The sequence below is a fragment of the Prionailurus viverrinus genome, chromosome F1 (assembly GCF_022837055.1).
Source record: "Prionailurus viverrinus isolate Anna chromosome F1, UM_Priviv_1.0, whole genome shotgun sequence".
Classification (NCBI taxonomy): Eukaryota; Metazoa; Chordata; class Mammalia; order Carnivora; family Felidae; genus Prionailurus; species Prionailurus viverrinus.
The window spans coordinates 20,077,261-20,105,148 of record NC_062577.1 but is presented as its reverse complement, the minus strand read 5'-3'; the positions used below and the strand labels follow the sequence as shown (position 1 = coordinate 20,105,148).

Sequence of the window (27,888 nt, the reverse complement as noted above, 5' to 3'; positions counted from 1 at the left end):
AGTAATACTCCATTGTATATATATATACCACATCTTCTTTATCCACTCATCCGTCGATGGACATTTGGCCTCTTTCCATACTTTGGCTGTTGTTGATAGTGCTGCTATAAACATTGGGGTGCGTGTGTCCCTTCGAAACAGCATCCCTGTACCCTTGGATAAATACCTAGTAGCGCAATTCCTGGGTTGTAGGGTAGTGCTATTTTTTAATTTTTTGAGGAACCTCCACACTGTTTTCCAGAGTGGTTGCACCAGCTTGCATTCCCACCAGCAATGCAAAAGAGATCCACTTTTTCCACATCCTTCCCAACATCTGTTGTTGCCTGAGTTGTTAATATAAGCCATTCTGACAGGTATGAGGTGGTATCTCATTGTGGTTTTGATGTGTATTTCCCTGATGATGAGTGATGTTGAGCATTTTTTCATGTGTCGGTGGGCCATCTGGATGTCTTCTTTGGAGAAGTGTCTATTCATGTCTTTTTCCCATTTCTTCACTGGATTATTTGTTTTGGGGTGTTGAGTTTGATGTTATTTATAGATTTTGGATTCTAACCCTTTATCTGATATGTATATGACCTTTTAAATATTGATCATTACATATGATATAAAATATATAAACTAAGAAAGTATCTTCAAGAACACAGGAGTCATATAAAACAATTATTGAGCTAGAATAAGTCTAGTTAGGTATTTAAGAGGTACAAGAACTCTTTGAAATATCAGTTTCCTATCTGTAAAATAAAGGAGCTGTATTAGATGCTCTCAAAGCCCCTTGGAGATATAAACTGATGCGAATTATTAGAGAAACATTTTTAATTAAAATTTTAATGTATAATTAATGGTTACCTAGTGGTTTGAAACAGTTTTTACATTAGTAAAAATGTACCAATCCAAAGATTCTCAGATTATTATAATTCTGTTCCATTTGTCATTAAACAGAAGATTATTTCCAATCTCATGAGAACATTTCTCATGGTTAGACAATTAAAGATTTCTTTCTTATATGTAGTAACATAGGAGGCCAGAAATCTCACTAATGGTAATTCTGTAGCCTGCAGTGATCTTCATTAATGCATACACTGGTAAAATCTATATTTTCTAACAAAATGGATTGCATCTGTTTTGATTTGATTTTTTTATAAATGGATAAAAAAGTGACTTTTAAGAAGTCTGAACTGTATCTTTCACAAGTAATATTATGATACATAGTAATCCTTTCTGAAAGCTTCATAAATGTTGGTGATTTGCAAACAGTATTGAGTAAACTCAAAAGCTCTCATATTCCATACCATTTGAACACACTTGCCTTATGAAAATGCAACTAAAGTAGAAACTCTCCCATTTTTATAAGAATGCCTAGGACTTAGTGATTTCTCTGCATACGTAATAGACAATGAATAGATTCCCAGTGATATATCATAACCTCTGCATTGGGTTTGAAGGAAAGATATATTTGAGGAGCCATCCAGAGATATATATTCATTTAAAGAGGGATGTATAAAAAATTTCTCTTCCATTTCTGTTGCATTTCATTGTTAAACTTGAGGTGGGATGCACTTCTTGTTTACTAATTCTTTTTCTTCTTTTCGACTAATCATTTACAGCCACAATATGTGTCTTGCCACTAAAACAAATGTTCTCATTTATCTAGTTCTCTTGTCCTTTGCCTTCTTGCATCTCCTCACTGGACATTATCCTCAAAGTTATTTGTTATCAGTCACATTTCTCATTTGCTTTCTCAGACAGTAAGCCAGTATTTCCATTTCCTTTAGTTAGACAGCCATATTCTCTGTATAAGAAATAAAAATGTCAACACTCAGATTATTAAAATGTGTTTTACTTAGTCCAATAGTAGTTACAACCAGTCTGATTTCTATAGCCATATGGACAGATTTATTGAGCAGATGATACATACATTTCTATTCAAGCATGATCACTGAGAGAACCCATATTTCAAATATGGCATCTGCTTCTTTAGACATTGTTTTGATATATACTTCATTTTGTATATAAAATCCAGGTGCCTTCTAAGGTTAAAACTTGAGGAAATATGTAATTTCCTTTTAGGGGTAATTAACTATAATGGATTTGGTCTTTCTGTTCAATTTGTCTATGACACCACTATAAGGTTTGTGGGGTTTGTTTTGTTTTTTGTAAAATAACACTTGTACTGTATTAGTCCTCTGCTTAAAGCCTTTCATGTAATTTTCCAGTGAGATATTTAGGATAAAATCCAAATGTCACAGCCTGACTGGGTGATCATACATAGTTTGCCCCTGATGCTTCCGCCCTCATCTTCTACGTCCTCTTCTTCTGAACACTTCACCATAGCAACATGGTTTCATTCATGTTCCCAACATATCTGGAGTACTTCTGTCTTCATGTATTTTCTCAGGTCCTCTCTTCTTCCTGGAATAACGTCGCCCCCTCTTTTCTCATTTACAGAAATACTGTCTGACTTTCATGAATGAATTTTTTCACTTTGCGCATGAAGCCACTGGTGAAATATTCATTGAGGGGAAAGAAGGGAATTGAGATATAGCTGCAAGGAAATCTTTGTCTATTATGTGGCAACTATTATGATGGGCACTTTACATTCATTACTTCAGCAAGGGCTCTCTGTTTCATAAATCGCCATAACGTTTTTTATTTCAGAAGAAGTCATTATTATCCTCATTATGACCAACTTCATGGACATTAGTGCATATCCCACCTCTATCGTGTGTACAGCATGCCATGTGGTTTCCGGTGTACAAAGATGAAAGAGATGTGGGCTGTTCTTGACCCTGGAGAAAAGACAGGAAGATTCATTAAAACTAAATAATGTATAAAGCGTGTGAGAAATTTAGTAAACGCTAGTTCAGAGAGGAAGAGTGGTTGCTGAATACTGACTAAAATACTTAGTACCTGGAAGAGTAGCTTGAACCATAAACATGTGTTTTATAGATGAACATAATTGCCTAACCATTGTTACTTATGTGATGTGTTAGCTACTTTCCTCATCCTTGTGGACAAAAATCAAGGGGTTGTTTTTATAGAGAATGAAGTTATTACACAGTACTTGTTGTCGGATTGATTTGTGGCTGCCACTATTGTAATTAAAAAGAAGGTTTTATTTTGGGATGAGCACTGGGTGTTGTATGGAAACCAATTTGACAATAAATTTCATAATAAAATAAAATAAAATAAAAAGAAGGTTTTATTTATTTCAAACATTTAGGCTGTAGCTTCATATTCAGCTCTGTTTAGTATTTTACACGTAATCACAAGGGAAATTATTCATGATAGGATATAATCTTGAAAGATATATGAACCAGAGGAAGATCAGAGGTAGATTAAAGATTATCATGATTTAGAATCAATTGTAGGAAGTTCAAATAAGCAGTTCCTACCCAGACATGCACTATTTGTTTAATGAGAACTTGTATTTGCTGTTGCAGAACACTTCTGAGAACTGGAAGTCTTTCTTGTTTACAGTGAAGCATTAACACCTTTTTATAACCTAATTTCTTAATATTTTCCCCAAGACAGTGTTTGCAAAATACACTACTTTCATTCATTCTAACCTGAAATATTTTTCTATTTTTCAAAAATTACAGTGGTTAGTTTCTTCCATTATTTTTGGTACTTTCTTATTTTATCATAAAAAATGAATATTTTGCTGGCATTGCAATTATTTTGCAACATTTGATATACTGCAATATATATTACAATATTCTATATATAATTACCATATACTATATTCCAACAACTCATAGACCCAACATATTGAAATTGGATTAGATAATTTGCTAGTTATCTTTTAAAAATTGTATCTTAAAAGAAATCCAGAAAGAGAGAACGGAGGGAAATGGGATCTCACAATATTGGCAATACCATGTTTTTTATAGGTTCTTTTTTATTTCTCTTGAAAAATATAAAGCTGTCCGTAATATCTCTGCCTATTTCACTTTACTGGCTTTCAGACATCATAATCTCATTTTTAATATATTATTCCAAATAGAAAACTTGAAATCTGAGCATGGATGACACTAGTTACTTGATTCTGAAGCTACTACAATAACTGGATGTAGGAAAAGGTTTCTCTTCACCGTGATGGAACTAAACCCCATACTAGTACAGGAAGTGCCAATTCATGTGATTAACCAAAGAAAAATACTGTATCTGAAGTCATGGATGTATAATACTGTAAATGTTTCTGACATCACTCACGCGTCTTCTTTTCTTTTATAGGTGTTAAAATGGGTAGAGGAAGCAGTGCAGTCCTCTAAAGTTCACCTGTTATCAACAGATCATTTGGAACAAGCTGTAAACACTTGGAAAATTCCTTTTGATCCCAGCCTAAAAGAGGTTACTGTGTCTCTGAGTGGCCCTTCTCCAGGGATTGAAATTCGCAATCCTTTAGGTGAGATATATCATACATCATATAATAAAATACGAAAACCATGAAAGGTAAAAGTTTTTTGCACACTTATTTATGTCAAGTTAATGCTAACTTTACGAATAAATTCAGTGAATTCAAAAATGACTGGGAAGGATTTTTTAAAAATAAAACTTTTTAGTCATAAGTATTGTTGAATTAACATGAGATTCAAAAAACTGAAACTCCTAATAATTTATATAGATCAGATTTAGTAACTTAATTGTAGCTAAACTACTCAAAAGAAAAAAAATATTTAAATTGAGCCTGAAATTATATTTTCCTAATTTATGTATGAGGAAATATTTCATGTAACATATTCTATAAAATTTGGTATTTTGTGTTATTTTTAATGAATCACATGAAAAACCTCCTTTTAAAACTAACTGCCTAGGGGCGCCTGGGTGGCGCAGTCGGTTAAGTGTCCGACTTCAGCCAGGTCACGATCTCGCGGTCCGTGGGTTCGAGCCCCGCGTCGGGCTCTGGGCTGATGGCTCAGAGCCTGGAGCCTGTTTCCGATTCTGCGTCTCCCTCTCTCTGCCCCTCCCCCGTTCATGCTCTGTCTCTCTCTGTCCCAAAAATAAATAAACGTTGAAAAAAAAAATTTTTTTTTAATAAAAAAAAAATAAAACTAACTGCCTATTTTTTTTTTTACCATATTCTTTTCTTGATAGGGTTGACTTTTACAGAAGAGAGTTAAAAACCACATTCTTTAATAGAATAATGTTTTAATTTACTTTGCTTCCTCAGTTGTATGTCATAACCCTAGGAATTGACCTGCTTCCTTGGCTAGTTGAATATTCTAATAAGACTTACATTGAAAAGGAATCTAGTAAAGATAGAAACCTCATTTTCCCTATTATTTGCATTTAGAATTTATTTATTTATTTGTTTGATTATTTATTTATTTACCTACCTATTGATGTTTGTAACATATTATCATTTCCATTGTGGCTTTAGTGTGCTGCTTTTTAAAAACCTATTTGTGAGTATTTGTAAATGGAAAGAGAATAACTAGCTTACTTATTCAATTTAAGTCTTAAGAAATAACTAATGCCTAAAAGAAAACAGCATAGGAAATTGTCCCCAAAGACCACATTCGTGCTACCAATCAAAGTGGAGATTTACCAAACAAATAAGACCTATTTTTCAAGACTCCTATGGGTTTAGCTGAATACATGAATTTGTCTGTTGAGGTAGCATTCCATTCTAACCTTCCATGCTCCCCAGGAAAGATTTGTGGTTTTCACTACCTGGATAATTAAAAATATGTTATTCACTGTATTATGTTTCTACTACTTTAAAAAGCCATTGACATTGATATTTTAAAAGTTGTTTACAATAATTGTAAAACTTCCAATGCAAACATAGATTCTTATAATTGATTTGTTTATATAACTGCAGAAGGAGTCTATAGAGAGCCACGAGTGAATAACTAAACTATGGCTTAATTCCTAATTTGCTTTTCTTCTTCTCTATGTCCCAACTATTAGATACTTTAGGTAAATCTCAGGTCATAGGAGATAGTATCATGCTACTTTATTTCACTGCCTCCTTTAAATGTGACAATAAAAGCTTTCTCCTGTGCTTCATGGAATACAGGTTAATGTTTTGGGCTTCGTGCACAAATATGCCCAAGGCTCTCATGTTAGTAATACCTTGAGTGATCTCCAAAAAGACATTTATTCTGGTTTACTGTTCTTGCCATCTGTTAAATCTAAATGTCTCTAGTAACTGCACGTAACTTCTCAGTAGCCATAATAATTGTTACCTAGGCTGGCTTTGGAAATATGATTGCAGTCTGCCAGTTGTTATTTTTGTTTTAAGACCAAATCCTCATAGCAAATGGGAATCTGATACTTCAGTTTCAATGTCCAGAAACCATAAAATTAAACATATTTTGGAAATAAATAATGTTTTGAGCTATAGGCACACATGTCCATCAGGTAATTTGTACTGGAAATGTATACAGCTAGTACACATAGCTGAAAGAAAGCTTATGCTTGTTACCTTTATGTCTGTCTTTCAGGGAAGCTGATAAAAAAAGGATTTGGCCTGAATGAGCTATTAAATATCCATAACTCTGCCAAGGTGGTGAATGTTAAAGAGCCAGAGGCTGGAATGTGGACAGTGAAGGTATGGTTATTTTACAAAGTCTGTTTATTTTGTTTTGATGTTGGCATGTTTTATAAAGTATATACAATATTTATATCTTCTCTCACAATCACGGAGAATGCTTTTACTAAAAAGCAGTATACATAATGCATTTGTAGAGGTGTCTTGATCACGTGAATTTGGTAGTGTTAAGTTTTGATGACCATGAACGGCATTGATATCACCACAGAATACACTTAAATTCTCAGATAGTTTTCCAATAATCAAACCTGTAGATTGACTTTTTTATGCACCTCCTTTTTCCAAAACAATCAGAGATGGAGCTAGTCGAGAATAATGGTTAGGGGCATAGGCTCTAGTACGGGGATGCCTGGGTGGGAATCTCAATGCTGCTACTTAAAAGCTTTATTTTCTTGGGACTGTAGAGTTCTCTGTGCCTTGCTTTCCTCCTCCTAATGTTGGAATAAAAAAATAATACTCTTTTACTTCATAGAATTGTGCTGAGAATAAAATTAATGTGATACAAATGCAATACTTAGCATAGTTCCTGTTACAAAGTAAGCACTCAGGTTCTGTTGGCTCTTGTTATTTGGATAGATCTACATTCATTGTTTACTTGAACCCAATATGGTGTTTGGATCCTAGAATTACACGAAGTAGTATATATTCACTCTAAGCATTGTATTATGGTAATATGGAGGAGAGAACATACACCCCGAATTCAGAATACCATAAATTGAAATCCAGTTCTGCAGTAGATTATGTGTGTGACTCATTGCCGTGGATATTCTGAGGGACTTGCCCATGTTTCTCAGGCTTTTCAATGTGCTCTGGCCTAATTCCAACTCCAGTATCTGCATTTCTGTGCCTAAGAGTTTTTTTTTTCCAGAACAGAAGAAGGCTGTTCTGCCAGAGAATTAAACCCCTCAGGAGCAGCTTTCAGTCTCTGGCAGGAATAAACTCCAGTTGTCCACATGGGAGCAGGACTGAAAGCACACCCTTCTGGGGCTACATTCCTTTTCCTGTATCACTTCCCTCTTCCTATGAGCATCCTTTGTACCTCCCAAATAAACAGCTTGCTCTAGAATCCTTCTGGGATAACTCAAATTGAAGATACCCCTTGAATTATTTACTCTTGCTATCTCAGCTTCCCAACATTAAAAAAAAAAAAAAAGATTCATGGGCTAATGATTGAAATGTTGGAGCTGCTGTGCATGTGCATGGAAGAGTTCATACCCCAGGCATCTGAGGTGCCATTTCTTGCATGCCAGTTTTTGTTTTTGTTTGCTTTTTCCTTTTTAAAAGAATACCTATATTAACTTTCCCAGCTTAAAAAAATGAAAGCTTCCATTGTAACTTCATCCAAGCCCTAGAATATTCTCAGAACTCTCAGCCTTATAGGGAAAGTAGAAACGGTCATATGGATTTTTTTGGGGGGGTGGGGGGGAGGTGGATAATATGGGATAAGGGTTTGGGTGAAAAGGCGGTGTGAAATGTAATGGCCCCGTCTGCCTGTTTTATTCACCTCCTTCCATGCGCTTACTAGGTGCTCAATATTTACTGAGGGCATTCAGTTGTAACGATGCAATGTTTTACTGCTATATTTTAAACAAGTGTAGCCAAATTGGATGGTATAGTTAGTTATTTTAACCAACTCCCCCAGTGTATGACTAGTGTTGAGTCTGACCTTCTGTGACCACAGTAAGTATAGGAGGTTTAGAGTCTTTTTTTTTTCCCTCAAATACTTTAAGTGTGACCTAAACCAACAATGTCTTGACTAGCAAGTTCAGTGAGGCAATTTCTTCTTGCTTTCTGAATAAGCATCAAGTTACTGATTGTGAAATATGTACAAGTGATGACATTTCTTTCGTATTATTGGCAACTTATTGCAAAGTATATGAACCTCTTTTGCAGGTGATTTAGATTGCTACCCATAGTATTTCCTCTAGTAAAACTCTTGCCCAGAAGAAGAGAAATATTGCATGGCTGTTGCTTTATCTTGTGCCTAACACATCTACCCATTCAGTCATCCATCCAATAAACATTTATGGAGTTTTGCCCTTGGCCATGTTCCCTGATACTTAATGGGCACTAAGCACATTTTAATTGATAATTAGAACAGAAAAGCACTGAGGATTACTTTGTGAGTGAGGAGGGAGACGATAAGGGGATGAGGTGAGGGGGACTCTGTTTAGACAAGTCTGTAGGTTCAGACTCTTATAATTAAGGAAACAATGAAAAGACACAGTAAATAGATAAGAGTTCTCACAAAAAAACCTCTGGTTCTGATGTCACACCATTTATAGAGTACAATTAGTGGTAGCTAAACAAAGGATATACATTACAATGCAATTTGAAGATAATAAACTTATTTTGCTCCTATATGAAGTACCAAAATAATATATCAGGCTGATGCAAAGGAAATTGAGCTGAACCTAGAGACATAAATATCACTGCTGACTTTGGATCTCCCTTTTTGATGGCTAATGAGTGATAATGTTTTACATGTGCACTTTCTCAAGAAGAGAAATGTCTGAGATTAGATAGTATTATCTCTGGTGCTATCTCTCATGCACTCAGCTATCTGGAAAATGTCTGCTCTATCAGTAGAATTCATAATGGCTTGTTGAATATTTCACATAGCAGTTTTTATCCCAAGTATGGAAAACTATTATTTGACTTTAGCATGGTATTCCAGGGCCACCCAACTGAGCCTCAACCAATCCTTCTAACTCTTGTCTGTCACTTTCCTTTACACTCTAGTCAAATATAACTTTGTACTTTCTCTCATCCTATCTCCTACCACATTCTCTTGACCTGTGTTTTCTCTTAAGTTGTTCCTTCTCCTAGAATGCCCTTCCTTTCCATCTGACTTCTGATTTTCATGGCAAATGACAACACTTTTATCAAGCCTTTTCTGACTTTTTTCCATTGAAAGGCTCTCTTTTCCCTCTGGCCTTCTACTGCAGTTTTTCTGCACCTCCCTTTTTGATGATTTCTCTACAGATTTTATATTTATTTCTGTACAGGTTTTCTCTTCCTATTTTACTCTAGACCAGATTTTGTTGATGGTATATGCCACAGATGTCTGGGAAAGAACTACATGAATATTCATGCATAAAAATGAATGCATTTATTTTGATAATATCCAAGGAAGCAAGTTGAAGAGTTGATTTAGTTATGTGCTGGCATGGAACTCTTTAATTTGTCCATGATTTAAAATACTGTGAGAGTGGCAATTTCTTTTCTTCTGTGGTTTTCCTCTAAAACCTTGGTAATTACTTTTCTGTAACTTATTAGGACACTGTTACCAAATAGACAATGAGTTTACTCATCTGTATAGTTCACATAAATGACTCAAATGCTTTAGGTTGCCTCTGATGCAGGTAAAAACATGTTATAAATGGATGAGTAAGAAGAATGTAAAGGTTTACTAAAAACACAAGATAATGTTGTTTTATGTCCCTAAATTTCCATTGTAGAGAAACTACAAATCCTGAATCTCGTTTCTGTGCAATACGGATTTTCCATTCAGGCAGCTATATCTATATATAGAATGTTTGAACATAACCACAAAAACTCTCAGGCCAAATTTTGTTCCTTAAGTGAAGCTTCCTACAAAGACGTTAAATAATTGTCAGCACCCTTCGGGTTTAGGTGGCACAAACTGTTTCTATTAGTCTAGGATTATCAGTGCGATCAATGTAATCCAACACATCCCTTGGGGCACATTTCCATTAAGTAAATTTGGATAAACTGTCCTTAGATAATCTTCCAAGTAGAGAAAGAAGTGTACCCAACCACATGATTATATTGAGATTCTGAGACTAGTAGAAATGTTTTGGTTTTAGATAGCTATGCTGGTTGCCAGAGACTACTAATGGATTTTCTAAAGATAAGAATATTTTGGAAACCATACTCAAGTGGCATAAGCTTGTTTAGGAATCATAATTAAATAAATCTCAAATCAACGAAGGACCACACAAGAAGATTATTACACTGGCTTCCAATTATTCTCACCTGGTGACTCTTTTGAAAAAGCCTGAAGATGACACCAGGTGTGTTATTTAAATGGATTAGGTGCAGCATTAATTCAGATGTTTTAGGTCAATGGAATGCTTTATACTAGAGATTTTCTGGAAAATTTCCCAGTTTTTTTAGTCTGCTGATACCAGATTATCAACCAAATAGAATGTTTCCTTTAAAAAAAAATCTGTACATTTATATGTCTATGTGTATGTGTGTGTATGTGTATGTCTATGTGTATGTTATGTGTAGTGTGTTATATATGTGTGTGTATGTATGTTTGTGTGTGTGTGTGTGTGTATGTGTATTTATATATATAATTTATTCTATGCTTTGGATACATTTCTTTCCTTATATCACATTTCTCTAAACATACAATGCCTAATAGAATGAGAGTATTTAAATCTAGCTGGCATTATTATATCTTTGTGCCTGGCACAATGCCCAGCCCATAGTAGGTTTTCAATAAATATTTGAAACTGCCATATTTCTTTAATTTTTAAAGAACAGTAAGTCACTTAAGAACAAATACTTTGAGAAGAGTTTGCACCCATTTTCACCCAAGATCCACTACTTAATAGCTCTTTGACCTTGAAGAAATTACCTAATTTCCCAAGTCTGAGAAAAATGGGGGAAATAATGCCTACTTACTGACACATTAATGGTAAAATTAGTTGTACTCTTGAATATGTGTAAATTGAAGATTGTATCTATACTATTTCTATTAATGCGGATACACATGATTTTTTCTTACTTTGGGCTTTGTTTTTTTGTGTTTTTTTTTTTTTTTTTTTTTAGAGAGAGAGCATACAAATGGGGAGGAGGAGGAGGAGGAGGAAGAGGTGGAGGAGGAGGAGGAGGAGGAGGAGGAGAGAGAGAGAGAGAGAGAGAGAGAAAGAGAGAGAGAGAGAGAGAGAGAGAGAGAGAGAGAGAGAATGTTAAGCAGGCACCATACTCAGCACAGAGCCTGACTCAGGGGCTCGATCTCACAACTGTGAGATCATGACCTGAGCTAAAATCAAGAGTCAGACGCATAACTGACTGAGCCACCCAGGTACCCTGGGCTTATATATTTTCATAAAGCATTGAAACTCTTTAGGAAAGAGAATTAAAGCCAGTTCTATCAATCACATTTTAATTCAACGTGTAAAAGGGCAGGCTTCATATTTAGTAGGAGGAAGAATTCTTACTGGCGTAATGTAAGAAAGGTAATTCCTTACTAATGTTATATGTTCTTTGGGTGTTGACAAGATGTTCTACTTTACACAGTCACTCACGAACCCAAGCTGATGGAGGCTCCACCATAATTTAGAACATTCAGCCTCTTCAGTTATTTCAGTGGGAGAAAAGACTGGAGAATGTGCGTTGAATTTTTAAAAAAAATTTTTTTAAAAAGGAATTTGTGTCACTTCTGGAATGACACAGATATCTCTGTGAGTGACAGACACACTTTAGTCCCTACATGGCCTAGTGGTATACTGGATCTGGCTCATAATGGCTCATGGAGAGGAAATTATGCACTTTGTCTTCCCACCTTTGTGTTCAGTAACGTCATGTTGGGAGCTTGAAATCAGCCATGGTGGTAGTATTTACACCACAGAAATTGGCAAGTGCCCAGAATTAAAGCTTTTTATTCAGAAAGCAGTTTACCAACTCTCCACTAACCAACTTGACCTCTCCTAGTGGAAGTGTATTTAGAAATGTAGAATGGCAAATGAATAATTAGATGGCATCATTATCTTCTATTGCCACAGTGTGCAAATCATCCCAGAGATGATGTTATCCTAAAATGCTATGCATTGACTTGGGTACTATAGAAAAAGCACTGAACTTGGAACAGTTGCCATTTAACTTGCTATCTAAACCTAGGCAAGCAATCATTTCTTTGAACACCAGTTTCTTTATAGTGTTATAAAGTCATCTTTGGATGCAATAGGATTACATAAAATAATGTATGAAGAAACTTAGCATAATGCTTCTGGAAAAATTCACGAATTCTTGATGAATCTGGCATTTGCTGGTTCTTAAGGAGTCTAAGGAAAAACACCAACATTAGTTAGGCATTTGGAGGGCTTTAGTATCATTTTTTAAACCTACACTTACAAAATGCCTATGGTAAATAAGAGACCGTTATCACCCTATGGGACTTTCAATATAGAGAGGTATTTAATAGGCCTTTATGTTTAAACTAAGAAGTAGATCCATCCACAGATATCAGAGGATAACTAATTTTTCCTGGAGCTCTCCATGGTATTTTAGCCTGTCCTCCTTCACTCCTCACAGAGTCACTTCAATTCAGAAACCTAGACTTGGTCTACTCTGTTCCTTCTTTTCTGTTACTCCTTTGAGGATCAAGGTTACCTATTTACAATTTTAGGATGTCGGTAGGTATCTAGTATAACTTTATCTTTGCCTCAGCTCTGCTCACACTGCAGCAGCCTGTGTGTTCTTGACTCAGACCTTTCCACAACTTGACCAACATGACATTGTAATTCAGAGTTGCAATGAATTCAGAGTCATTTTGAGTTCATGACATTGAATTCAGAGAGTAATTCAGTGTAATTCAGAATAAAGTTCATAATAGATCGTTGTGAACTTTAAAAAATTGTATGAATAAATACACTGTGTGAAATACAATTCTCAAGAGTTCCTAGCCCATACAAACCCTGTTTAGTGCCTAGTGTCTAGAAATTTGCCTGTTATTGTTGGAGCTATCATGCTGCTGCTAGGTTTCCCTCTTCTTAACTATGGAAGCCATGAGATTAGAGTGGCTTTGTGCAGAAATGGTACTTCAAGACATTCTATGGTGGAGAGATGTTTTTTGGAGCCAAATTCAAATAACCCACATGATAAACAGACCAAATATAAAAACATTAAGTCAGTAATGTGGTCTTACTGATATTATTATATATAAAGAAAAATGATATTAAAATTGCTAGAATAATTTGGAGGAGAAAAGAGAAGGAAGGAATATGCAGCTGGACTGCCTCTCTTTTTCTCTGTTTGACTCAATTACAGAACTAGCTGAATATTCTTTGTCCCACTAGGACCTTCACATCATTAATTCTCCTCCAACCCCACTATGTCCATAATATGTGAGAATCCAGAGCCTTCTCCCAACGTTTATGGAGTTTGCTGAAAGCTTACTTTCTTAGGTCTCCTTGCCTCCTGATTATTTGTGTATTGATTATCACCTTCTGTACTTTGATACAGGACAAAGCTCAGCCTCATCAAAAATATCACAGGAAATCCACTAATAACAGGACTTGTGAGTTTAGTAGATTTAACTGAAGATTTGGGGTTATGTCTTGAAGCACCTTATCCCCTTCTGCTCTCTCCTTGGCCCCATTCCTCTTTTCTTCTTCTTATGCCTCTACTTCTCTCCTCTGAATAGTCTCATGAGTTTCACATTACTCTCCTACTATGTAGATCAGTTCAGCATTTTCCTTGAAACCAGCATAATCAAATTCAGTGAGATAAGCATGAGAAACATATAGGGTGGCTATAGAGGTTGGTTTCTGGAGCTTCACTGAGTGTATACCACAGCTCTTCCACCTGATATATCTGTGAAATTAGGATAATATACTCCCACAAAGGGGCTTTTGTAAAGATCAAAAGTGATCATTTATAAAATGAAAGATTTAGTATGTTGTACAGTTTGCATTTTGTATATGTTAATATTTCTTCTCCTTTACCATTTACTGGTTTATTTACCATCATTATACATAGAACCCTTTTGTTATTTTTCTAAAGTTCATTTATTTATTTTTGACACAGGGAGAGTGTGAGTCAGGGAGGAACAGAAAAAGAGAGAGAGAAAAAGAGAGAGAGAGAGAGAGAGAGAGAGAACACCCCAAGCAGGCTTTGTCCTGTCAGCACAGAACCCGACACGGGGCTGTCTCACAAACTGTGAGATCATGACCTGAGCTGAAATCAAGAGTTGGATGCTTAACTGAGTGAGCCACCCAGGCCTCCCCCGCTTTTTGTTCTTATTAACACTAATATTTGAAAAAGGGAGCTAAGAAGCAGACTAAAAAAATAATTTACCTTAAGATAACAGACAAAAATTATAAACTATTGGCAGTTTCTTAAAAAGACATTTTAATATGATGTTTTGTGTTCCCCAAATATTATCCAAATATTGTTGTAATTATTTTCAGAGAATGATTAGAGAATGATAAATGCATGCATGAGTGTCAGAGGTCATTTTAAACTAAATTAGTTTAATTTTAAAATTTTTATTCTATTTTTAAACCACAATTTTGGTTTATTTGTGATGCCCTTCATTCCTATTACCCTGATTGATACAGAGTTGGATGTAGTTTTACATGAAAACGGACTCACTTGGAAATACTTTTGCTTACAAACCCTTTCAAATTCTATACCGACTGTTTAAAATATGATATAGAAACACAAAGTTAAAAAACTTGGTTAACCTGTTACCCTTCATATTTTTGGCATTGCTCAGAGAACAGGAAGCCTACATCCTTATTTCCATATACTTCATTAATTAGTGTGGTATTTTAAGGATCAAAATTAATTTATTTTACAATAATTTTATAGAGGTTAAAAGGAGCTCCTTATTCATTAGCTCTGCTCTATTTTTAATATATTGGTTAGTAATAAAATGCCATATTTTCAAACAGGTAATTTCTAATTTTGTCACTTTGATATTAAGCACTACTCTTAAAATGGACTCTGTCAGTTGATTTGTACACAGCACATATGCAAGATAATTAACACCTCATGGCAATCATTTGGCAAATTATGGGTCATGTGTAGCCTTGGTAACCTCAATCATAGGAGACTTTCTGAGTAGCAATTAATGATAATATATCATGTCAGTGAATAAATATAAATCAAGTCATCATAATATTGACCCTTTTGATTGTCCTTACATGAAATCAGGAGGCAATAGTGTCTTCAGTAAGGCACTGTGTGATCTAAACCAGTTGAAATAGACTTAACAAGGTTTCGTATAACCCCCAGGAAATCCCAATGTAAAATTGGATCGTAGCCCATATGCACCACCACTCCCCCCTTTTCTTTGCTCTACTGTATGGAATTCATGACACATCTTCCTTTAGAAATAATGGAATAAATGGTGGTACTGAGACCCCCACACTTACACAGTCCTTTGTAAACCTTAGGAAAATGAGCTGGAGTAATTAGCAGCAGCATTTACACTAAAAATACAACAAACCTGTTTTTATGGCCATGTGTTTTTTCTTTTTTTTTTTTTCACCTTCATGTTCCTTTTTTTGTTGTTGTTTTTTTTTTTTTTTTAGTTTTTGCAGGTTTTGCTCAATGAGAAAAAAATATGGTAGTAAAAGGGACATATCTCCTTCTCTTTCCTCTCCTGGTTGCTAAATAACAAGGAATCGCAGTGATTTCAGGAAGGCTGTGTAGTTTGCAGAGCTCTGGAAGTGGCATGTTTTTTTTTTCAATATATGAAGTTTATTGTCAAATTGGTTTCCATACAACACCCAGTGCTCATCCCAAAAGGTGCCCTCCTCAATACCCATCACCCACCCTCCCCTCCCTCCCACCCCCATCAACCCTCAGTTTGTTCTCAGTTTTTAAGACTCTCTTATGCTTTGGCTCTCTTCCACTCTAACCTCTTTTTTTTTTTTTCCTTCCCCTCCCCCATGGGTTTCTGTTAAGTTTCTCAGGATCCACATAAGAGTGAAACCATATGGTATCTGTCTTTCTCTGTATGGCTTATTTCACTTAGCATCACACTCTCCAGTTCCATCTACGTTGCTACAAAGGGCCATATTTCATTCCTTCTCATTGCCACGTAGTACTCCATTGTGTATATAAACTACAATTTTCTTATCCATTCATCAGTTGATGGACATTTAGGTTCTTTCCATAATTTGGCTATTGTTGAGAGTGCTGCTATAAACATTGGGGTACAAGTGCCCCTATGCATCAGTACTCCTGTATCCCTTGGGTAAATTCCTAGCAGGGAAGTGGCATGTTTTTAATTATGGTCTGCCTTAATATGGCTGTTTATCAGATTATTATATATATATAATTATATATATATATATATAGGCACGCATATTTCTAGTGCATTCTATCAATGCTGCTATCATGTGGTCATTTTACTTTGAGAGAGAATCTTGGTGATCAATGTAATAAAATATGGTGAACTCTTTTTCTTTCTTTTCTTAATGTTTATTTTATATTTTGGGGGGCGGGGAAGAGAGAGAGAACGCGCAGAGGATCCCAAGCGGGCTCCGTTCTGACAGCAGAGAGCCCAGTGTGGAGCTCTAACTCATGAACCATGAGATCACGACCTGAGCCGAAGTCAGAAGCTTAACTGACTGAGGCACCCAGGCACCCCTGGTGAACTCTTATTCATAAATGTTAGGTGGGTTTTTGAAATGTCGATTCCTAGACTCCACTCACCATACATTCTGATTCAGTAAATCTGGGTTGGAGTCTGCATTTTTAAGAAACAACCTGAGTGATTTTGTATAGCTGTAGATGAAGGTGCTCCTCGGCTCTTATTTTGAAAGACGTTGACATAGAGGCTAACTCTGACTTACCTTGCTCTTGGGAGACAATGTAGCACTCTGGTGAAGAACTGGGAGCCTGACCTTACCATTAAAACCCCACCTCTGCAGTTAAGAAGCCTTGTGAACTTAGAAAGCTACTTAATGACTTAGTGCCCCATCTGTTTATCAGTGCAGTGGTGATAATGATGATATATATCTGATAGAATTGTAACGAAAATTAAATTAGCCAATGTATTTAAAGAGTCTGGACATAGAGGGAGCACTCAGTAAACATTAGTGTTACTATTTTATCCTGTGGCCTTCATCCAAATTATGTATTATTTATCCACATATGAGTCATTTCAGTGCAGAGCTATTCAATATTTAGTCCAGCCATCATCCCCTTTAGGAGGTTTTAGCCGAACTACAGGCTAGTCTATGTTGCTTTTATGTATTTTTGCATACCATTTATGTATTTCTAATACTGCATCATATTAAAGCTTTTTATTTCTCCATCTGTCTCCCTCATTAGCATGAGTACTTAGAGGATGGGGACCATGTTTTATGCACATTTGTGTCTCAAGCACCCAGTGCTTTTGCTAGGATGCTGCTGAGCTGAGGATGCTGGCTGGCCAAAATCTGGATAGTGGTCAGCTCTCAGTGCTCGTCCTGGCTGTATCTTCCCAGATGCAAAGAAGGAGACCTTTTCCAGAGTCAAACTTGGATAGTGTTTAGGGGAGAAGATTTAGTCATCCATTCATTTCATCGATATTTGTTGAACGTCTACCATGTAAAACCACAATGATCCATGTCCTTATGGAGCTTTTACAGATTAACTTCAGGGGTATTCACTAGTGACTCAGCATCTATATCTTATACCATTGGGCCAGTGTATTACTGAATTTTATTTTAGAACAATCCCTTGGGTTATGTGTTATAAAACTTGCATTTAAGGTGTAGAATCATAGTTAAGTTTAGAACACCCAGATCAGAGCCTCAATTATTGGACATCAGTCCTAATTAAACACTTTGTAGTTTCCCATACCTGGTAGTGTTTATTGTGACCAGCAACCTGGATCAACTCACGGGGTTTGTCGTTAAACATTTTTCAGACTTCTAGCAGTGGAAGGCACTCTGTTCGCATCACCGGCCTTAGTACGATTGATTTCAGAGCTGGTTTTTCCCGAAAGCCCACCCTGGATTTCAAAAAAACAGTCAGCAGACCAGTGCAAGGTTTGTATTCGCATATTACCAAAGTTGACGTAGTAGATATCCAAGTGCAAAACATTGCTCAGATTGTCTGTGATTTTATAATTCTGTGGAATTCAACAGAATTGGGAGTTATATTCTTGGCCTCATCACTTTTTTCTCGAAGTGTAAGACCAGTGATATTAAAATTACTCAGCTTGTTAAAAATTAAGATTCCTGGGCCTCACCCCAGATCTCCTGAATTAGAACCAAATTAGGTTGGACCCAGGAATATGCACTATATCAAGCACCCCAGTTGATTCCTAAACTTACTGAACTTTGAAAACTACTGACGTATGTCTTGAGATTTTTACTAACATCTATAAATTACCTTGTTGTGAAGGTGAAAAATGAGGGTTTTATGTGTGTAGATGGCTAAAAAATTAAAGACATTATGTGCCATTGTATGTTCAAAGATAAAATTATTGCTGCTTTTTAAACCTTGTTCTTATTTTATTCATGCAAGATTATAGGTTTATAGATAAAAAGATGTTTAATCGTACCGTGACTCCTTAAATTTATTTTTTTCTGATCATTCTTTTATTACTACAATTACTGGAAGGATACACATAGTGAATCCTTAAAAATTAAATATTTATGTAATTAAACATTAATACAGTATTCACAATTCTGATTTTTCTATGTATGATATTATTAAAATACCATAAAAATAATTAGGATTTCCTAAGTTTCTCTGGTCATGAATAACTGTCTTTAACGTAGTAGAAAAGATTCTATAATTAGGCCACAATTTGTTCGACAGTTTGTAGTACTCATATTTATAATACTTCTCTGTTATTATAGTTCAAAGATTTATCTGATAAATAACTCAATTGTATATTACTTATTATTAATAATAATAAGGTCTTTCTCCTCTAGGAATTCCTACTTATGTGCTGCTGAATACTTCTGGAATTTCCATCCCAGCCAGAGTAGATCGTCTTGAACTTCTGAGTATCTCAGGCAGTTCTCTGAAGACTATCCCTGTTAAATATTACCCTGACCGAAAACCTTATGGCTTGTGGAATATTTCTGACTTTATACCACCAAATGAAGCCTTCTTTCTCAGAGTCACAGGCTATGATAAGGATGATTATCTCTTCCAGAGGGTTTCAAGTGTTTCCTTCTCTAGTATCATCCCAGGTGAGACATCATTTTATAAGACCCTGGAGTATTGATAGTTTAAGGGAGTACTGTGGTCCTATAGTAAAGAATGGACTATAAAATAAAGAATATCTTCACATTATTACTGGGTTGTCAAATTGATGGACATTTACACTTAGATAACACAATTTTTCTTAATCATAAAAAGCACATCCAGAGTTTCATGTGAAGTCTCACTGACTGCAGATCTGAAAATTCTGATTGGTGCAATCAGTGTAACAACTGGGAAATTCTGGTACTCTTACTCCCCCTAAAAAAAATTAAAAAAAATAAAAAATAAAAAATAAAAAGAAACGAAAGCCTGGCACACATGCTCAGTGTTTGATCAAGCTACCCAAATTGGCCAAATGGGCTAAATGCTTATCAATGATTGTCAGAAACCTACTTTGTGAATAGTAATTCATTGTAAACATCTGGTGATAATTCTGCCTTTATGTGATAAGTTGGCAGTTAATCAGTAAGCTAGTTACTCATATATTTGCTGTTGTATAGAGATGAGAACGTAGATTAAGGATTCTTTGGAAGCATGAGGTAGCATTTCAGTTTGTCTCTACTCTTGCTATTTCTCAAGGCTAATGACAACTGTGATAAAAACTTTGGCACTGGGGGCGCCTGGGTGGCGCAGTCAGTTAAGCATCTGACTTCAGCCAGGTCACGATCTCGCGGTCCGGGAGTTCGAGCCCCGCGTCGGGCTCTGGGCTGATGATGGCTCAGAGCCTGGAGCCTGTTTCCGATTCTGTGTCTCCCTCTCTCTCTGCCCCTCCCCCGTTCATGCTCTGTCTCTCTCTGTCCCAAAAATAAATAAATGTCGAAAAAAAAAATTAAAAAAAAAAAACAAAAAAAAAAACTTTGGCACTGTAGCCAAAACTGTGGATATGCAAATCTGTAGAAGGATTATTTCTAATATTGTACTATTGGATGGAGGGACAACAATTTATCATTTATACATAAGGTTGTAATTTGAGAAATTCAGAAACAACTGTACAGCTATTCTTTAATTGTTGTCGAATGGCGAGATTAGAACCAACCTCAGTATTTCCTCATAGTTAGTTGTCTTACCCCTAAATTGAATACTGCAAAATCTGTTGGATTCTTAAAAATCAAGTTTTTTTCCCATTATTTTGGGGAAAACAATTACTGTATGACTTCAATTCTTTTTTTTTTTTTAAGTTTACTTATTTTTGAGAGAGAGAGAGAGAGAGAGAGAGAGAGCATGAGCAGGGGAGGGGCAGAGAGAAAGGGAGACATAGAATCTGAAACAGGGTCCAGGCTCCAGGCTCCAGGCTCCAGGCTCCAGGCTCCAGGCTCCAGGCTCCAAGCTGGCAGCACAGAGCTCGACGTGGGGCTCGAACTCACAAACCGTGAGATCATGACTTGAGCTGAAGTCAGATGCTTAACCCACTGAACCACCCAAGCGCCCCAAGAGGCCTCGTCTTTTTGTAGAACCTGTGGGCAATGTAGCAAGATGGTGCTGGGGGGCACAGCAAGGAAGTTACATTCAGTACCCAGACTTTTTTGGTCCAGGTGAGGTGACTTGCTAATGGCAGGGCTTCCCCCTACCATCTGCTAGCTAAGGTGTATGACTTCAATTCTAAGCCATGTAGGTCCTTTTCATATATTTACATTTTTTAAATAACAATAGATTCTACAGTGGAGGAGGTATTGTAACTTATTCGGTAGCCTTTGTTTGTTTTTTTTCTATATTGGTGGCACAAAAAATAGTGTCCTAAAAAATAGAGTCTCAGGTTTAATGAATACGTTAGTAAGGGGTCCATGGAGAGATCCAGAAATTAATGGGGTTTGAACAAAGAAAGATAATTAAAGTGATTTTTAGTGATTTAGATTAATTGGAATGCACAGAGTTTACTAGAATAATTAAAGTTTGAAGATTTTGAATGGATTAACAGGAAGTACCCAATATTATTGTGACCTTGTTGCCCATGTTCTATTTTTCCTAGATGCTCCCAAAGTTACAATGCCCATGAAAACCCCGGGATACTACTTGCAGCCAGGCCACATTTCCTGCTCTGTTGAGAGTCTTTTACCCTTTACCTTGAGCTTTGTCAGAAATGGAGTTACACTTGGAGTAGACCAGTATTTAAGGTGTGTACATGTTTTATTAGCAGTTATAGAAAGCATTAAACATCTAAATACAAACAGATACTTATTTTAATGTGCTTTTTCATTGGAAATTCTCATTTATTTGTTCCATAGTCTTGGAATATAGCAGTGAACAAAACAGGCGCAGGTCTGTGCCCTTATGGAGATTTTATTGTAATGGAGAAAGAAAACAGATATATGTTTTATGATATGTTAATTTCTCATTTATAATATGTTAAATATGTTAATTTAATAAGTGCTAGAATTCCTTCAAGGGTTGATTCAGGTTTTATAGAATCTGGATGTTATATAACTTGAGGGTCTCTTGTTAAGCCCAAGAATACAAAATTATGAATATAAAGTTAGGTACTAAACTTTGGAAGGGTCCTCGCAAAAGAGAAGAGTTTAAGCTTTGTTGGCTTTGGGGCAAACAAATCTCTGAATATAATTGAGAGATGGGGTGCATGTGGTTTTGGCCAACTTGCAGTTTTAAAATTCAGGATAAGGGACATTTGAGCAAAGACCTAAACATGGTGAGAGATGATCATGCAGATAGATATCTAGGAAAAAGGATTTGCATGCCAGGAACAGTTAGTGCAAATGCACAAGGCTGGAGCTGACTGGGCATGGGGGAAAGAAAGACAGGAAGGAAGCCAGTGTGGCTGGAGTGCAGTGAGCCAGGAGAAGGGTAGAGGATGGGGTTAGGGAAGTGAAGTGTGCTGGGACAGCAGGTGGAGGGAGAGCATGTGTGGCTACTGCACGTAACAATCAGTGGGAGTGGGTGAGGAAGCACTGATCTTCCTTGTGAAGATGGATGGCTTTTTTAGATAAATATAAATAATCAATGAGAAAATTGAGTAGACCTTGAAATCTGGAGGATGATTTCTGGAATTTTTTTTAATCTTACTAATGAAACAAACTACATTTGGAGAAAAACTCTAGAAATTATTTTACAAAATTTCTATGCTGTTGATTCAATAGTAATATAAATAACTTCCATAAAATGCTAAATATTTGACAGTATTAGCCTATTTAATCTCTTTAGGGGGTCATTTTAAGCAAAAACTATGGCAGGAATATTCAGTATAACTTTAGAAAAAAATTCCACTATTTGAAGATTGAACTGTATTACTTACTGCTACTTTTTTTATATTGTGTATCTTAATGATTCCCTAAGCTCCATGTTTAATAACCAGCAACATAACTGACCAGGATATTAAATGATGAAGCTACATAACTGCCTGATGAAATCAAATAATTCTGTTTCATGTTTAAATAGTAACATGTTTCAAAGACACTTGAGATTCTTTATAAATATTAATTCATTAATTCCACACAATTCCTGGGAGGTAAGCCACAAGAATTCTTTCATTTTTCCAGCTCTGTGGCCCAGAGATGTGACATGCCTTGCTGACATATATTAAGCTCTTTGTGTGTAAGAGGCTAAAGACAGAATTTGGCATGGGTGGTGATGGATTGATACTCTAACCCTGATTCACTCACAAGTCCCTGCCCTAGATTTCCTAATAACTTGAGACATGTGACTTAATCTTTGTTATGTGAGTCACTATGGTCACTAGGGGATGTAAGAGAGAATTAGTTTGCATTAGCAGCAGGACACATTTCTATTTGACATGTTCTTTCCTTATTCCAAAGGTCATGCCTTCAAAACTTCTTAGAGTTTTAATGTTAACTGAGAAGACTACATGAAAAAAGAGAATTATTTTCATGTAATATTTCATAAATGAGAGGAGCAAGTATCACTGTCAAGAATATTCTTTACGTAATCTCACCCTGTTTACGTGCCTTTGAACTAATTACTTATCCTTCTTCCTGAATCTCGACTTACTTGTTTTTAAAATGAGGGACTAGAAGAATTGTCACTATCTGTTTCTAAAATATCCATGTGTCTAAGTTTTGATGAATCCTAATGTTGTGTGCTTGGGTCCGAACTAGGCATTGCAGAAAACACGACACACTGTATGTATTTCAAACTTCTGCCTCCCTGGAACTTACCAGTACCTCTTAGACGATGACAGTTATAAACTTGGACTTAGCTTACTGCTCTTAGGCATTAAAGATATAGCTTAGGTGATGACTGTGGCTTAGAGTACACTCATACTCCTTTTTCTTCTGAATGGGGCAGTAAGGACTACTGACACCTCATGCATACATGGTTGAAAGGAAACATTGGGGCGCCTGGGTATCGCAGTCCGTTAAGCGTCCGACTTCAGCCAGGTCACGATCTCATGGTCCGTGAGTTCGAGCCCCGCGTCAGGCTCTGGGCTGATGGCTCAGAGCCTGGAGCCTGTTTCCGATTCTGTGTCTCCCTCTCTCTCTGCCCCTCCCCCGTTCATGCTTTGTCTCTCTCTGTCCCAAAAATAAATAAACGTTGAAAAAAATTTTTTTTTTAATTTAAAAAAAAAAAAAAAACATTAACTAAAGTGAATATTCTGTTACTAAAATATATGGAACAGTGAGTGACCTTGCTTATTTTGTCCCTTTTCTGATGAACAGGAACCTGTGCCTTCACTCTCTCTTACAAAGTCTAGATTAGTGATAAATACACATTATACACATTAAGAGCTCAGTAAGTTCTTCGTGGCTTTTTGATGACAGGTATGTTTTTTTTTTTTTTGGACAGCAAGAGATCTGGTGTTATAACTGAGCTATTATATCTCATACCACTTTCAGACTTCAGTGTATGGTGTCTTTTGCCTCTGCAATGGGCTTTTCATCTCATCTATGTCTTGAATGTTAAAGAAGGTTAAACATAGCTATGGATGAGTGTAAGAAGAAAATTAGGAAAATAGTTATGATTTTCAATTCTATTTTAAAATAAGAATGCCTATTTTATAGATTATTGGAATCCTTTAAAGTATCTATTAATATCTATTAACTAATTAGATATGAAATATCTATCAGAATTAAATATCTATTACTAAAACACTTCGAAAAAATAGAAAGCAATTTGAACAGTGTTAAAGGCCAAAGAATAAGTATTTATTAAATGAATGGATACATATTATAGCAAATGGGTTTTTTAAACCTAAATGACAGGTTTGATAATAAAACAGGTAATTTTTTTCTTTTGTCAACGTATACGTAGATTGAACCAGATATGTTCCATAGCCTTATATGGAGCTTATATACAAGAAAATTAAAAAGAACTTTTTGGGATCAAAAAGTCAATTTTCTACCTTCAAACTCATGAATTACCTTGTTGAATTGCTTTGGTTGAGAACCTCTACTGAACAAGACCCAAAACTGGAAATAATATGGAAGGAGAGAGGATTTAAGGAGTGTTTCTCTATTAAATCTTTATCTTATATTTTCACATAGCCAGAAAATGTTTCCCTAAAGAAATTCACAAACTCTGTATCTTATTGCCTTTGGTGTGCCTTTTGCTCAGAGAGCTTAACTTTCTTCTTCTTTTTTTAATATGAAATTTATTGTCAAATTGGTTTCCATACAACACCCAGTGCTCATCCCAATAGGTGACCTCCTCAATGCCTTTCTAATTAAAAGGTGTATAATTTTAAGCTATGAGGAACTCTGTAGTTTCATCTGCTTATTTTTACATTGTTCTTTTGAATGAATACTTCCAAAAAATCACTGCTTTCAATTTTGTCTTGCTTTTGTCGTAACTAAAATGGTTTCTATTTTCTTGCCCCAGGGAATCTGCCAGTGTGAACTGGGAGATTGAAAAGGTTACTTTGTCTGATGAAGGTGCCTATGAGTGCATCGCTGTCAGCAGTGCGGGGACTGGACGGGCACAGACATTTTTTGATGTGTCAGGTAAGTAATTGTCACTAATTGCTTTGCAGTTGCCTGGAAATTAGTGCAGCTATGGAAATGGGATGTTTGATAATCCTGGCTTCACTACATATTAGCTGTGTGACCTTCCTTGGGACAAGCATTTAAGGACTCAGTGCCTTGGTTTCCCCAAACTATAATAGGAAGATAATTATCAGTAACAGTCTCTTATCTCATTGAGAAATGTGAGGTTACATGAGATAGTATAAACTCACATAGAAGAGAGCCTGGCACATAGAAACACTTAATAGACCCTAGCCATCATTGTTATTGTTCTTGTACTATTATCATTATTATTGTAGGCTCTCTTAATAAATATTTTTTGAAAAGATCACCTAGCATTTTTATTAAAATTGAAAGAAATTTAAAGAAAGGAAGGGATAAAATTTAAGAAAAGGGAGAGATCTATTCTGGGAATAACAAGGTTAAATTTCCCATTTTCTTTCCCATATTTGTAATAAGCAGACTGTTTTTATGAATGCATTCTGACATTAAATTCAAGACAGTGAAAGTGATCATGTTCAAGAAACACAGGACCTCAGTGGCTACAGTATTGGTATTAAGAAGAGTGGAAGAAATGCTAATTATTTCACAGTAGATAGTATGTTTCCTACAAATAAATGGGAGACAAAACTCATTGCTTTTTATTTATTTTTGAGAGAGAGAGAGAGAGAACCTGAGCTGGGGAGGGGCAGAGAGAGAGAGGGAGACACAGAATCCAAAGCAGGCTCCAGGCTCTGAGCTGTCAGCACAGAGCCCGACACGGGGCCCGAACTCACAACCTGTGAGATCATGACCTGAGCTGAAGTCAGATGCTTAACCGACTGAGCCACCCAGGCACCCCAAAACTCATTGCTTTCTAAGGTAGAATACATTTTAGCAAAAAAGTCATTTTTCCTTTAATCTCCCAGAATTCTTAGGACACAAAAAGATTATCATTTTTAACCAATGATCAGGATTTAAGCCACTTACTCAGAACATATCTAGAATTTATTAGAAAGTTTGTTTTGATTGAATTATTTTCTACCTGTCTTATAGACTAGTGTTGCTGTGTGTTTAATTGTAACCCCATTCTGACCTAAATGTAGCTGCTGAGTTTATAACATTGTCTATACCTACTTTTAGTGTGGATGTGCATTTTCTTTAGGCAATTTAACACAAAAGCAACTGTATAACTGTAGGACTGTTCAGAAGTCTAGGATTTATGTTTGTTATCAATAAGTCCAAGCTGAACTTTAAAACAGGCATGCAAGCATGTTCTTCTTGGCGTGAATTTATTTGTATTCTCTTATTCTTAGAAAAATAAAGCTTGTCTCCTGAAACAATTCAGTTGACATGCATCATAAACTATTCATTTTTTTTTCATCGCCAGTAATTATGAAAAGCATTGGAATTGTGTCAACGTTCCTCAGCTTCTGGGAAAACAAACACTTGAGCACTTGACTATTTTTTCCCAACAATATTAATTGAGAGAAAGACAACAGGGAAAGAAGTTTGAGTGCATTGATTTAGACATCTTGCATAAACAACTAGGAAGTGCCAGTAAAAATTTGTGAACTGACTCTTAAGAATTTGACTCTGTAGTGTCAGTAACTTCCATATGTGTGTTGTACACATGCCCCATTAGTTTAATTTGTGCCAGCCAAGCAGTGGTATCACTAGGAAATTATAACGTGCCCAAGCCAGTGTTCAGGAATTATGTCCCACTCAGTCAATTATGAAAGAAGGAACAGAAGCACTGATGGTAACAGCAGTGACAGTAATGGCAGAAATAACAAGCAAGTGCCCCTTTGGACTTGGAAGAATAGACATTTCTTGCCAGGCTCACTGTTGCCTCAAACCTCCACCCACTTCTGAATCCCCTGTAGCCTGGGCTGAGATCCCAGCAGTTAGCTAAAGGCATGCTGGAATCAAGTGCAAATTCATAGGACAGTTAGGTCTTATATTTTGGAAAGGAGTGTTGGAAAACAAGGCATTTTGAGATAGTGATGTTCTGGTGTCACTATGGACACGAATTTATTTTGTAAAGTCAAAGGACACCCAAGCACAGTTTGAAGAAAAGCTAAAGTTCTACCAATATGTTACCCTAATTTTTTATTCCAGGATTTTCTTCTAGCTGACATATGTAAGGATTTTTAGTTCATGAAAAATGTTCATTATTGAATGTTTTAGATGCAAAATGGGTATAAAAAGCATTGTACTTCTTTTATTACATATAAACATACAGAAACAAACGAGTAGAGTTGCAGAAACATGAAAAACTCTTTTCAAGGAATAATTGCTAATTTAGTATGGTTACAAAGTTACATTAATTTTCTTCACTGAATTTCTTTCTTAACACAATGCCCTCCCCTGAGGGAGTACTCGCACAGAGTACTAAAATTCTGGGTTTACCTAAAATACCGGGAATACAGAAAACTTTTCGGGGCATGTCAGTGACAGACAATCTTAAATTATAATTACAGGATATTGTATTAGAACAGGATAAGGGCT

The 27,888-nt window shown here is 36.0% G+C and overlaps 1 protein-coding gene across 1 annotated transcript in view; it reads left to right on the top strand.

Moving 5' to 3' along the window:
• HMCN1 (hemicentin 1) overlaps positions 1-27,888 on the top strand; it is a 474,606-nt gene that overhangs the window by 165,685 nt on the left and 281,033 nt on the right. The window contains exons 5-10 of the mRNA XM_047840704.1: positions 4,234-4,405; positions 6,450-6,556; positions 18,180-18,300; positions 19,195-19,458; positions 21,438-21,582; positions 25,256-25,377. Coding sequence (XP_047696660.1) covers positions 4,234-4,405; positions 6,450-6,556; positions 18,180-18,300; positions 19,195-19,458; positions 21,438-21,582; positions 25,256-25,377 — 931 coding nt within the window. The remainder of the gene's footprint in view (positions 1-4,233; positions 4,406-6,449; positions 6,557-18,179; positions 18,301-19,194; positions 19,459-21,437; positions 21,583-25,255; positions 25,378-27,888) is intronic.